The sequence below is a fragment of the Dermacentor albipictus genome, chromosome 10 (genome assembly GCF_038994185.2).
Source record: "Dermacentor albipictus isolate Rhodes 1998 colony chromosome 10, USDA_Dalb.pri_finalv2, whole genome shotgun sequence".
In the NCBI taxonomy this organism is placed as follows: Eukaryota; Metazoa; Arthropoda; class Arachnida; order Ixodida; family Ixodidae; genus Dermacentor; species Dermacentor albipictus.
In genome coordinates this window covers 101,227,596-101,241,794 of record NC_091830.1, presented here as the reverse complement: position 1 = coordinate 101,241,794, position 14,199 = coordinate 101,227,596, and the positions used below count along the sequence as shown (strand labels likewise).

Genomic DNA, 14,199 nt, shown 5'->3' with positions numbered 1-14,199 from the left:
TGATACGCGATCCTCAGCATTGACTTGGCTGATGTGGCACTCGCATTTATGTTCTTTACCTTAGGCGAGCGCAACGCGCCAACTGAACTCCAATTTCCCATAACGGAAATTCGTATTTGGCCATTTGGTTGTATTTTTGGCTGATGTTCGCGTTTTTCGCCCGAGCATGCGCTTCACTGCGCCGCTCGTTGCCCCTTCAATGCGGCTTCACTGCCCTGCAGGCGTGTTCTGCGTCAAGCCGAACCACCAGGCAAAAAGCCTGGGCGCCGCCATCTTGTTGAGAGCGGCGCCGGGGACACAATCGCGCCTAGCTCATTGAGTTTTCCCCCAAAACTGAACGAAATAGCCTTATTTAAATGAGAAAGATGCCACGAGTGCCGCAACGAAGGACCTTAAGGATTACCGAAGGGTAACTGAGGGCGACGCGACGAGCTTTGGAAAGAAGAATGATGGGTGTAGCGCTACGGGGGATAAGAATAGAGCAGATTCGGGGGGTGAGCGAACAAACGCGAGCTAATGACACCTTAGTTTAAACCAAGAAAAAGAAATGGGCGTGCGCAGGGCATGCAATGTGGGGGGAAGATCATCAATTAAGGGTTACCGACTGAATTCCAAGAGAAGGGAAGCGTAGCACGGGGTGGCGGAAATTTAGGAGGGCAGATTAGATTAGGAAGGGCGCAGGCACTAGACGGCGACCGTGACCGGGCTTACACGTGACCGGGGTGCTTGGAGAATTATGGGAGAGGTCTTTGCCCTGCAGTGGTCGTAGCCAGCAGGATGATGATGACGAAAAGGTAGCAACAGGTATTCATAACATACAGGTTGGAAAGCTGAGGCACCTCTGAACCCTTGAATATATTTCGCCACACTTGGCCATACGACAAGTTTGTTTTCGAGGCGCTCGGTCCCACTGCAGCGAAAATGTTGCCGGAAATCGGGCACTCCATTTTTGTTTCATAGGGAACCTTTCTTCCACTAGGGCAGCGGATTTTCGCAGGGCGAGCTTGCTGTCGTTTACGGATCAAAGCGATAGTGAACTCCAAAATGCAGTGTTGGCTTTGAGTGGGACTTACATTGATTGCAAAACCCACGGCTAATCACCCTTCCCCCCCCCCCCAAGTAGCTCATTACAGCAGACAATCGTTCAGAAACACCGGCATCGTTGCGTATAGTATGGGAATGGTGCGTGTCACGTGAGTGCTCGCTTCGAGCTTGTGTTCTTCATTTTGATTGAATGAAGTCTCACCTAAGTGAGCGGGGGCCGATCCCGGAGGTAGTGCAATACCGGGCCGACCTGCGGCGGAGGTGAAGCAGGCATCAAGCACTCCGCCAACTTCCAAAAATAGGTTTAATATCGTGGGTCCATATAGAACCCGTATCAGATATTAAGCTGATAAGAACAGATTGAAAAGGAAATTTATTCACCCGTAGGCACACTTACAACAGTGGTAGGAACGAAGAGTACAGTATGAGGTACATCACATGTAATACATCATACTTGATGTAAACAAAAAAGATTAACAAATAAAATAATAAATGGCGTCTTCTTGTCACTGGCTTTGCCACACACAACAACAACAAAACTCATTACCACATCCACGCAAAAGCATTGTCGGCCTCGAATTTATGAAAGATACTCGGGGCACATACTGACACAGCCTGAACTCAGGCAACCGAATTGAGCATTATTCTGGCTGTAGAGAGACTTTGCCTCGGGAGACGGTTATGTACCGCGTAGACCAGCGGCGAAGAAACTCGACTTCACCGAGTTTGAACAACTGTTCTTCAAGATGACCCCATATTAACACCCGTAGTTTCCGCAATCTGGGGTACATTGCTCTATTTGTCTGTCGAGATCGTTCTGCGATGTTACGGAAGCACCACAAAATGTAGCTAGCGCTGTAGTAGACGAGACTCGCAAACCGATCTCGGCGCTGTGGTGGCCGCACGATGGATATTCCGAACATTCTTGCAACTAGCTTCCAGAAGGTGCGTGCCACAACGCAGTCCTTTACTACATGCGCGTTGGTCTCTGTTTGTGCGCAATATATGCATTTATCATTAGCTACCATATGCCAGCGTTTAAGCCTGTCTTTTGTAGGTAGAATGCCCCACTGATATTGCCAATGAAAGTCCTTCACCTGAGAGGGCAAATCAGGTGAAAGCACAGCTGTCCATGTTTGTGTAGTAGCTGTCCGTGGAGGTACAGCCGTCTCACACAACATTTCACAAAGCCTGGAAACTGGTGTCGCACGCCACTTTGTGATTCTTAGTTGTACAAGCTGGCTTTGCAAGCGCGCAGCCGCCGCATACTGCGGTGCCGGCGTTACCGCCGTCGGGAGCAAGTTGCCTGTACTCTGCGGCATAAGCGTTCGACGGTAATGGCCCAGCCAATAAAGGAGCAGTGGCTTACCAGGGTACTCATCATCATCAAGTAGATCACATGTACACTTAGTGCACAACAGCCTACCGAATGTAACTATGCACGGCAAGCTCCATCCTCCACTGGATTTTGGCAGACGCAAAAATTGCTGCGCTACGTATTGCGACTTGTTTAGCCAGAACCATGAGAAAATAAGTGAGTTTACTACTCGAACTGTTGGTGACGGCGGGAGAGCTACCCTTGCAGCAAACCACAGTTTACTGCACAATACGTTCTTAATGAAGAAAGCCCTTTCTGCCAGCGGCAGTGGCGACGCAGTCACTGCTTCTGACTGTTCTTTAATGGAGCTGACAATTTCTCGCCACGTGTGAGGTGAAACACCACTTGTACAAAATTTGATACCTAATATTTGCATATGATCGGTCTGTTTAATGTCCCCAGGTAGCGTTATTTCGCCGCGACCTAAATTTAATGCTTCACATTTTCTCATATTTATTTTGCCCCCTGACAGTGAAGCATATTGATTATAAATACGAAATACCTCTACTAGACTGTCCCCATCCCGTAAAAACAAAGTGATGTCATCCGCATACGCCGATACTTTTATGCACCCGGATCCCGGCATAGGAAGACCTCTTATGAGCGAGCTCTCGTTAAACCGCCTCAACAACGGGTCAATCGCAAGCACAAACAATATGGGTGACAAAGGACAACCCTGCCGCACTCCCCTTGTCACATCAAATCTAGGTGTTAAAATGCTGTTAAGCAGTAGCTCAGCTGTTGTTCGTGAATACAACATCCGCAGGATGTCTACAAACTCGTCAGGGAAGTTATAGCATCGTAAAACCTCAAATAAGTACTGGTGTTCTAAGCGGTCGAACGCTTTGGCTTGGTCCAAGCTTACTAATACTCCTGAAGCTTCACGCGCTGTTGTGTATTCTATGATATCACGTGTTAAGTTGAGAGATGAAAATATACTCCGACCCGGCACGGAACATGTTTGATGTACACTGACTATTTCCGGCAATAATATTTTCATGCGATTTACAAGAAGGGTTGTCAATATTTTATAGTCTGTGTTGAGCAGCGTTATAGGCCTCCAGGATGAGGGTTCTGCAAGGTTGGAGTCTGGCTTTGGCAAGAGCATTACGCGACCCCGATTAAACGATTTAGGAATACCTTCCCGTGCAAGAATGCCGTTAAGGAGCGACACTAAGGCAGTGCCTACTTCCTCCCAGCAAGATCGGTAAAATTCGACTGGTAAGCCATCTGGACCGGGTGTTGATCCGCTGTTCATAGATCGTATAACATCAAAAACTTCTTGCAGATTTGTTGGAGACAATAAATTCTGGCCTTCTGTATCTTCTACTTGAGGTAGGTTAGCGCAAAAGTCTGAAATTTCTTCACTCAAGAGCTCTGCATCATAAATCTTTTCCGATGAAAATGCGTCTGAGAACCAGTTCCAAAAAATTCTTTCGATATCTCGCCTCGCACCACTCTCTGTGCCATCTTCTATTATAACTCTTTCAATGAAAGAGCTGCCATTCTGCCTTCTGCTGGACGCACTAGCCAGCCGCAGTACCTCAGGGTCGGAAATTGGTCTGTTGGTCATCCACGCCTTTGCAGAGGTGCGAGAGTACCAGCTCAGAAGTCTATGGTAGCGTTCACGCTGAAGATCTAGGTATTCGCGGATTAACTGTGTTTGGGAGTTACCGTCTCGTACTATTCTTATCCTTCTCAGGCACTCACAAAGCTGCTCGGTCTCTTTTCTTTTCCGTTTCCTGCTAGCTGCTATGCATACTGACCGCCACCTTTCCTTTAAAGTGTCCCACGCTTCGATATTGCATTCACAATCGCAAACTGCTGTAGCTACTGACGCTTTTAATTCGGTTAGAGTCGCCTGGTCACGCAAAGAAGCAATGTCTAGTCTCCACATGTCAGTGCGTTCACCTGGCCTTCCCTCGAGGTTCAATATGACAGCGAAAGGGCGATGATCTGAAATGTGCCCGGCGTCCGCGGGGAGATCGAGGATGCTGCACTGGACAATTTGCGTTGTTAATTCAGGGGGGAAATACATTCGATCTAGACGACATTGCGATTGCCTTTGCTGCCATGTGGCGCCAAAACTTCCGCCATGCATATGGACCCAGGCATCCGATAAATTGTATTCTTTCACTATACGAGATAATTCAGTTGCGTGCGCGTTGGAAGCGTATTGTCGTGGCCCTCGTGAGTCGCGCATGGGGTCGAGCACACAGTTGAAATCACCAACGATAAAGAATGGGTGGTTGTCTAACAAAAAGGGGGAGAGTCTCGCAAAGAAATCATTGCGGTCTGACCATACGGCGGGTCCATAGACATTCAATGCCCGAACTTTCCTCTCACCCCAGAAAAAATCAAAAGCTATTACACGACCTTCCAAGTCAAAAAGGCGGTGACTTCCATGTAGAAGCACCCTACGAAAAACCACCACTCCTACACCGCGACATCTCCCGGGGCTATATGAAAAATAAGCTTTAACAGAAAACTCATCGCAAAATCTTTTAACATCCTGCTTATTTCTCAAGTTACACTCCTGAAGAAACAGGAGGTCGACTTTTTTCTCGCGAGCAAAATGAATTACTTCCCTCTGCTTATTTATGCTACGAAATCCTTGTGCGTTAAGTGTCATTATGTGCAAATACATGGTGAGTTAGTTGCGTACCGAAATAGACTAAGACAAATGGCTTACCACAACTAGTTGCGAACTGAATCGGCGTCGTACATCAGTGCAACAGCCAGAACACGGCAAAGTCAGCAATGACTTAGGAGTAACACAGCGGCGAAAGCGAAACGGGCACTGTTCACGTTCTTCACACAAGTTTGTCGGAAGCAAGCTGATTACTAAAAAAACGAGGTTGCAGACGCTCACACAGGGACGGAAACGCGATGTCTGCGCCAAACATCGTTCCGTCAACACTGCCTGAGCTTCGTAGCGAGGAGTAAAGAAAAAGCAGCCCTTACGGGCAGCAGATGCAGTGTAGGGCGCCATTGTTAGTACGTCTCCGGATCGGAGACAACGTCCATGGTAGTGGTGTCTCGTGGCATTTTCTTGCATTTCTTGGAGGGTGTCGCCATTGGTTCTGATGACGTAGAGCTCTCTGAAGAGAGCATTCTCTTGGCGTCTTCAGACACTATTTGCGAGCGCGTGCGTCTCTCATTCACCGCTGTACTAGCACCACTCGCAAGCACGGCCGTTGTCTTGGCAACCGGCGTGAACCTCGACGGACCGGCCGAGACTTCGGGGAGGCCGCGATGGCGTCCAGCCGCGTTCCCGCTAGCGTTCGGTGTTGGAGCACATGCAAGGAGCCGTTCCCGCTGTGATAGCGTAGACTGGGCGTCTAACGTAGGCTCTTCATCGTCTTCCGTGGCAGACGACGCCATTGTGGCTGGTGGCGTCTCGTTGCTCTCTTCGTCAGTTGAGGGAGAAGCAGCAGCGTCGCTGGCATCGGGGGACGCTGGCGTCGACGCCTCTGGGGCACTTTCTTTTCCTGGTTGATCTGTGGCTTGCGTCTGTGCTGCCTCTTCGGAGGTATTCTCGCCTGGTCCTGGCTGGGCGGGCGTCACTGGTTTCACTGCAGCAGCATACGAACGCGGCAACACACAGTCAACAGTGGCGTGCTCGCCATTACAACGTCTGCACGGCGCGTTGCACGTTGCAGTCATATGGCCGAAAATGGCACATCGGGCGCATCGAGCTGATGTGCAGGTGGCTCCAAAATGACCTTCTGCTCCGCACTTGGAGCACACTCTCTTCATGCCTTTGTATTCTAGCATTACCCGAAAGCCAGTCACCGTGATGAAATTCGGTGGAGGTTTTACCATCTCGAGCTTGACCAGTCGGCTGCCATTGCTGATGTCCGTCCTGTCCTTGAAAACGACGTCGGAAACGCCGCGGCACTTCCCATATGGTGCAAGTGCAGCAATCAGGGCGTCGTCACTGACACAGGGTGGAAGACGGTAGACCGTCACATAAACCACTGGAGTGCCCATGCGTTCCAGCGGTACGACTTTGTTGGCGAGCAGCAGGGAACCCTTTGCCGCCATCTTGCCTGCCTGGGCCGCGGAGCGGACAGCTGCCAAGAACTTGTTGCCGCCGTGATGTTGCAGATACTGCAACCCTCCGGCACCTACGACTTCTTCGATGGAGTCGATGATGGCGTCAACCGGCGTCGAAACCGGTACATTGAAGAGAAAGCACTGGGCTTTCGTTGGGCGTTGGGCAGGCGCTGGTCTGTCCATGGCTGATTCACCTAAGCAACCACGACGCAATGCGTGGTGCCCAGGCTGATGATACACACGTGAAAAACCACCTGATACTACACTTTGATCTTAGCCAAAAGGCCGAGAAGCGATGTCTTTCACTTCACTCCATTGTACCACTGCCTTGCGGGTGCCCTGGCGACATTGGTAACCTCAGCAACAGCGTGGGCAATCTTATAAAACCCAGCCCGTCTAGAGACTCTATGCTCTCTATCTCGCGAATCAACTCGCGACGCCTCAGTCTTTCACTGTTAACGAAACGCCGTCGCGTAGAAACGAGACCCGAGCGCAAGCTTGTTTGCAAGGCAAAACCAACGAAGGCAACCTCGCAGAAAACGGAACAGGCGAGCGGAAAACACGCGCAAGGGGAATGTTTACTTCCGTCTGAATGCGACCGCTCAAGGCGGCTTTCTTTGAGGCCTTCGTTTCAAGCCCGTGCGCAAGTGTAATACACTACGCGCATTTCCCTCATTTCCTTTTATTTACCGCAAGGCCCACTGAAAGTTTTCATACGGCACAGGCCGGGACGGATTGCAACGTGTCGATTCGACCGCTAGAATTAGGTAGCGCGCCTCATGTACGAATGAAAGAGAATGGAAAAAAAAAATAAATATAGAAAAGGCTGCGCACTCCTTCCAACCGGAAACATAGAGGGCAGGAAGATCGCCATGTGGAGCACAGGTGTTGTTAAAAAAAAAGAAAGAAAGAAAGAAATAGCGCTACCCCATCATCTTTACCGTGTGCGTGTATACACACACACGCACACATATGCACGCGCACGCACGCGCGCGCGCGCACGCACACACACACACACACACACACACACACACACACATATACGCACACATGCTAGCATAGCTTAAGCACAGCTGGAAAGCTCAGCCTTGCGCAAGAAAAAAGGACCACGCCCTTTCTCAAGCCCCTTTGAAACTTTTAAATGAGAAACATGTGTACAGCGAGGTCGTTCGAAACTGGCGCGAAAACGCATCCGCGCCATCTGTGTGCGGAACGAGGAAAACCTACGGCCTTCGCCATACAGAAAGAAAGGTAGATGGCGCGAGCTAACGCTCCGTTGCATACTAAGAACGAGAGCTAGTGAATAATGGCAGAAACGTCTTGGGAAGAGAGAAAAAAACAACAACAACAAAAAAAAAAGAAAGACACGCAAGTTGTTGGCTCGCGCAAGCATTCTATTTTACAGCGAGTAAAGAGCATAGCAACTTCTCACAAGAGCAGCAAGAAAGACAAGAAGAACGTGAGAGAGGGGGAGAAACAGGCGCGTTTCTTTGGAATGCAGAGCATGCTGCACACACTATGAAGTGCCAAAGAGACGGGGAAAGCAGATGGCGCGATTGTGTATGTCCTCAAAGCTTGAAAACAATTTCTAAACTACAAGGTGTGCCGAAGTCCGCCTACTCTCATCAGGTTGCTCCCGCCTCCAATTGCATTTAAATTAAAATTACAGTCGCCTCAGGGGCAGAGAGAGAGAGAGAGAGAGAGAGAAAATGTGTACACTTGCTTCGCGCAGCTGCACCCGTTCAAATTTTACAGCAACAAGAGCACTCCCGCAGGCACAAAGTCCGCTGCCGCGTCCGCCGGGGCGGAATGCACTCGCTTCCGTAAATTGTCGTGCGGCAGACTGCTGCATCGTAGCACACCTGAAACCGCGCAGACGTCAGCGATCGCCGCGAGATCGCTGCGAGCGCTAAAGTCCGAAACCACGTCCGCCGGGGCGGCGGGAGCTCGATACCCCTTCACGAAACTTCTGCGTGTACACCGCCGCACGGCCACGGCGGAGTCGCTGGCATCCTGCGCGCAGTTGCATTGCGTCGCGCCGGGAATCGTTGAAGCCCCACGCAGACGTCGGCGTCGGCCCCGACCTGGCTGCGAGCGCTCGAAGAGACCAAGTCCGAAGCCACGTGAGCCGGGGCGGTGTGAGCGCGACTAAGTCCGGGACGACGTCAGCCGGGGCGGCGTGAGCGAGACTAAGTCCGAGACTACGTCAGCCGGGGCGGCGTGAGCGAGACCAAGTCCGAGACTACGTCAGCCGGGGCGTCGACTAAGTCCGAGACGACGTCAGCCGGGGCGTCGAGCACGCCGCGCGCGCTTTTCCCACTCTTACTCGAAAAATGGCGAAGGGGCCGCGCTAGCGTGCCTTGAATCGGTGAGCGGCGGTACCGCGGCGATCGCGAGAGCTCAAATCGGCCGTGCCAAGGCCAAATATTGGCGCTCGGCTCGGCGCAGTACGCCGCCTTGTCGCACGAGTACGGCCCCGTGGAGGTCTGGTCACTTATCGCTGCTCTTATAAGGGGCCGTACCGCCCTGGCCGACGTTGTACCGTAGTGCCGTTTTCGGCTTGCGCGTGTTCGTGGTGGTGTCCGCGCACCGCTCCGCACTCGAGAATCGTGCCCACGACGACGCGAGCGCTCGGAAGAGACGGAAGTCCGAAACCACGTGAGCCGGGGCGGTGTGAGCGCGACTAAGTCCGAGACGACGTCAGCCGGGGCGGCGTGAGCGAGACTAAGTCCGAGACTACGTCAGCCGGGGCGTCGAGCACGCCGCGCGCGCTTTTCGCACTCTTACTCGAAAAATGGCGAAGGGGCCGCGCTAGCGTGCCTTGAATCGGTGAGCGGCGGTACCGCGGCGATCGCGAGAGCTCAAATCGGCCGTGCCAAGGCCAAATATTAGCGCTCGGCTCGGCGCAGTACGCCGCCTTGTCGCACGAGTACGGCCCCGTGGAGGTCTGGTCACTTATCGCTGCTCATATAAGGGGCCGTACCGCCCTGGCCGACGTTGTACCGTAGTGCCGTTTTCGGCTTGCGCGTGTTCGTGGTGGTGTCCGCGCACCGCTCCGCACTCGAGAATCGTGCCCACGACGACGCGAGCGCTCGGAAGAGACGGAAGTCCGAAACCACGTGAGCCGGGGCGGTGTGAGCGCGACTAAGTCCGAGACGACGTCAGCCGGGGCGGCGTGAGCGAGACTAAGTCCGAGACTACGTCAGCCGGGGCGTCGAGCACGCCGCGCGCGCTTTTCGCACTCTTACTCGAAAAATGGCGAAGGGGCCGCGCTAGCGTGCCTTGAATCGGTGAGCGGCGGTACCGCGGCGATCGCGAGAGCTCAAATCGGCCGTGCCAAGGCCAAATATTGGCGCTCGGCTCGGCGCAGTACGCCGCCTTGTCGCACGAGTACGGCCCCGTGGAGGTCTGGTCACTTATCGCTGCTCATATAAGGGGCCGTACCGCCCTGGCCGACGTTGTACCGTAGTGCCGTTTTCGGCTTGCGCGTGTTCGTGGTGGTGTCCGCGCACCGCTCCGCACTCGAGAATCGTGCCCACGACGACGCGAGCGCTCGGAAGAGACGGAAGTCCGAAACCACGTGAGCCGGGGCGGTGTGAGCGCGACTAAGTCCGAGACGACGTCAGCCGGGGCGGCGTGAGCGAGACTAAGTCCGAGACTACGTCAGCCGGGGCGTCGAGCACGCCGCGCGCTTTTCGCACTCTTACTCGAAAAATGGCGAAGGGGCCGCGCTAGCGTGCCTTGAATCGGTGAGCGGCGGTACCGCGGCGATCGCGAGAGCTCAAATCGGCCGTGCCAAGGCCAAATATTGGCGCTCGGCTCGGCGCAGTACGCCGCCTTGTCGCACGAGTACGGCCCCGTGGAGGTCTGGTCACTTATCGCTGCTCATATAAGGGGCCGTACCGCCCTGGCCGACGTTGTACCGTAGTGCCGTTTTCGGCTTGCGCGTGTTCGTGGTGGTGTCCGCGCACCGCTCCGCATTCGAGAATCGTGCCCACGACGACGCGAGCGCTCGGAAGAGACAGAAGTCCGAAACCACCTGAGCCGGGCCGCGGCGGGAGCTCGACGCCCGTCACGCAACTTTGGCGTACAAGCCACCGCACGGCCGCGACTGAGTCGTCGTCACCGTCCGGCTGGCTGCACTATAGCACGCCGGGAACCGGGAAAGAACCGCGCAGAGGTCGTCGTTTTGCCGCGACGTTGGCGCGAGCGCGCGAAGAGACAAAGTCCGAAACGGCGTCAGCCGGGGTGTCGAGCACGCCGCCCGCGCCGGTCGCACTCGTGCTCGGAAACGGCGAAAGGGCCGCGCTAGCGTGTGGCCCCGTAGGGGCACAGAAAGGGGATTGTTCTGGAAACTGCGCTGTCCATAGGCGAGAGATTGCCGTTCGCGCATTCGGTCGACGCGCTGCGCTTTCACGACTTCGGCATTGCGCTGCCGACGTAAGCTTTCCATCTCGCTCGCGGCGCTGCGAGGCGGCACGATTTTCGCCAAACGCTCGTCGAAAGTGGCACGAGTACGGCCCCATGGAGATTTGGGAACTTATCGCTGCTATTATATGGGGGTCCCAGAGAGCAGTCGCCCCCAAAAGCGACCTGGGTGTTTGATATGCGGCGGGCTTCGTGCCCGTCAAGCGTGTCCCCGGTATCGCTCCCATGGATCCCACAGCTGACGTCTGCAGCCTCATCCGCTTGATGCGTTAGGGGCTGGTTGTCGGACGACGCTTTCTCCACGATATCGAGTTGTGTTCCGCATCGTCCTCGGACGAGTCAAATGCGAAAGCGCCGAAGGCGCGGGCGTGACCCGTCGCCTGGCGGCTTTGCCGTCTCGGCTACGTTGCAAGTGTCGGTCGGTCCACCTGTGCTGCGGGCTCAAGAGAAACTGCAAGCCGTGATCGAGTCGACACAACCAGTCTATCGAGAATGTTGCGTGCTTCTTGCCGCGTGGCGATACCCGGCCCTTCGGGGAGGGCGCCGTAGCGAGCTCGAACGCCGTCGTCTCGGACTGTGCAAAGTGCTACTCTTTGCAAGAACGAAGCGTGCTGGGGCGCCTGAAGGTGGCCTCGGCATCGCAAAAACGGCGTCCGGCCTGCTTGACAGGCGGGACGCGCAGTTGAACGATTACCTGGTTGATCCTGCCAGTAATCATATGCTTGTCTCAAAGATTAAGCCATGCATGTCTAAGTACATGCCGAAATAAGGCGAAACCGCGAATGGCTCATTAAATCAGTTATGGTTCCTTAGATCGTTTCTTCCTACTTGGATAACTGTGGCAATTCTAGAGCTAATACATGCAGTGAGCCTGAAGCCCTTTGGGCGACGGGTGCTTTTATTAGACCAAGATCGATCGGGTTTCGGCCCGTATTGTGTGGTGACTCTGGATAACTTTGTGCTGATCGCATGGCCACGAGCCGGCGACGTTTCTTTCAAGTGTCTGCCTTATCAACTTTCGATGGTAGGTTACTTGCTTACCATGGTTGTTACGGGTAACGGAGAATCAGGGTTCGATTCCGGAGAGGGAGCCTGAGAAACGGCTACCACATCCAAGGAAGGCAGCAGGCGCGCAAATTACCCACTCCCGGCACGGGGAGGTAGTGACGAAAAATAACAATACGGGACTCTTTTGAGGCCCCGTAATTGAAATGAGTACACTCTAAATCCTTTAACGAGGATCAATTGGAGGGCAAGTCTGGTGCCAGCAGCCGCGGTAATTCCAGCTCCAATAGCGTATACTAAAGCTGCTGCGGTTAAAAAGCTCGTAGTTGGATCTCAGTTCCAGACGAGTAGTGCATCTACCCGATGCGACGGCTCGGACTGAACATCATGCCGGTCCTTTCTTGGTGCACTTCATTGTGTGCCTCGAGAAGGCCGGTGCTTTTACTTTGAAAAAATTAGAGTGCTCAACGCAGGCGAGTCGCCTGAATAAACTTGCATGGAATAATAGAACAAGACCTCGTTTCTGTTCTGTTGGTTTTTGGAATACGAGGTAATGATTAAGAGGGACAGACGGGGGCATTCGTATTGCGGCGCTAGAGGTGAAATTCTTGGACCGTCGCAAGACGAACTACTGCGAAAGCATTTGCCAAGAATGTTTTCTTTGATCAAGAACGAAAGTCAGAGGTTCGAAGGCGATCAGATACCGCCCTAGTTCTGACCATAAACGATGCCAACCAGCGATCCGCCTGAGTTACTCAAATGACTCGGCGGGCAGCTTCCGGGAAACCAAAGTGTTTGGGTTCCGGGGGAAGTATGGTTGCAAAGCTGAAACTTAAAGGAATTGACGGAAGGGCACCACCAGGAGTGGAGCCTGCGGCTTAATTTGACTCAACACGGGAAAACTTACCCGGCCCGGACACTGGGAGGATTGACAGATTGAGAGCTCTTTCTTGATTCGGTGGATGGTGGTGCATGGCCGTTCTTAGTTGGTGGAGCGATTTGTCTGGTTAATTCCGATAACGAACGAGACTCTAGCCTATTAAATAGGTGCGGGGTTCCCAGCACCTTACAACCTTCTTAGAGGGACAAGCGGCTCCTAGCCGCACGAAACAGAGCAATAACAGGTCTGTGATGCCCTTAGATGTCCGGGGCCGCACGCGCGCTACACTGAAGGAAGCAGCGTGTCTTTATCCCTGTCTGAAAAGACTGGGTAACCCGTGGAACTTCTTTCGTGATTGGGATAGGGGCTTGCAATTGTTCCCCTTGAACGAGGAATTCCCAGTAAGCGCGAGTCATAAGCTCGCGTTGATTACGTCCCTGCCCTTTGTACACACCGCCCGTCGCTACTACCGATTGAATGATTTAGTGAGGTCTTCGGACCGATGTCCGGCGCGGCCTTTCGGTTGCGCCGGTCTGTTGGAAAGATGACCAAACTTGATCATTTAGAGGAAGTAAAAGTCGTAACAAGGTTTCCGTAGGTGAACCTGCGGAAGGATCATTACCGGATTGTTCGAGGGTGACGAGCGCCATTGTTTCTACCCCGTGTGGGTGAAGCAGCTCGCTGCGCCCGACGCTTTCCGCCGCTGGCCCCGCTTGGACGCCGGGACGGCTATACCCGAACATGCCGGGGATTGCCCGAATTTCGAAGGGCGCCCCGTGCCAAATTTGTTGCGCCCAGTGGACGCCGGCTGCAACCTTGGACGGTTGGCTTGGCCGCGCCCGCGGGTAGAAACGGCGTAACGCACACTGGGTGGGCTTTCTGAAGTCCGCCTCGGCACTCTTGCGCGGAATGGGAGTAAGACGACCCGACCTGCTGCTCTTGCCCAGTACGAGGGGAACGGCGAAGCGTGCGGTCGGTCAAGGAAATGACGGTCGAGAGCTAATGCCGCTGCCGCTTAGTACACACGGAACCGTGGTGCGAGCGCTCTCCCGTCCTCCGCGGCAAACGCTGCCGAGTCTGAAAAGGCTGGCGGCTGCCGGTCGCTTCCTGCGGCGAGTGTGGAGTAACGACCCGACTTTGTTGCTGCCCAAGTACTAAAGGAACGGTGCGGCGCTCGGTCGGTCATGGAACCGGCGGTATTGAGGGTGCGGCTGCCAAGTACGGAAGGAACCGTGGCCTAAAGCACTCTCCCGTCCTCCGCGGCAAATTCCACCGCGCCCGAAAGGGCCGGAGGCTGCCGGTCGGCTCCCGCTCGTGACGCGCGAGGTGTCGAGTTCGCGGTTCAATGCGACGACGTCTGCAGGCTATTTGCCCGCCGCCGAGGGAAAGGCGGCGTTGCTGCGAA

General features: G+C 54.0%; 1 protein-coding gene, 1 non-coding gene and 1 pseudogene across 2 annotated transcripts; 1 reads left to right on the top strand and 2 right to left on the bottom strand.

Annotated features, from left to right (window-relative positions):
• Positions 1 to 1,251: 1,251 nt before the first annotated feature.
• Positions 1,252 to 1,416, bottom strand: LOC139051155 (U2 spliceosomal RNA; annotated as a pseudogene).
• Positions 1,417 to 5,416: 4,000 nt separating this feature from the next.
• LOC139050364 (uncharacterized) lies at positions 5,417 to 7,946 on the bottom strand. Its single transcript, XM_070526605.1, has one exon. The coding sequence runs from the start codon at positions 6,662 to 6,664 to the stop codon at positions 5,417 to 5,419; it is 1,248 nt and encodes a 415-aa protein (XP_070382706.1). The 5' UTR covers positions 6,665 to 7,946.
• Positions 7,947 to 11,600: 3,654 nt separating this feature from the next.
• Positions 11,601 to 13,415, top strand: LOC139051115 (small subunit ribosomal RNA). The gene has a single exon (XR_011509244.1). It is a non-coding gene; the product is annotated as a small subunit ribosomal RNA (ribosomal RNA).
• Positions 13,416 to 14,199: the final 784 nt, after the last annotated feature.

Bases quoted from the DNA above. Each gene is read 5' to 3' on its own strand.
- LOC139050364 (XM_070526605.1), bottom strand. From the start codon at position 6,664: ATGGACAGACCAGCGCCTGCCCAACGCCCAACGAAAGCCCAGTGCTTT.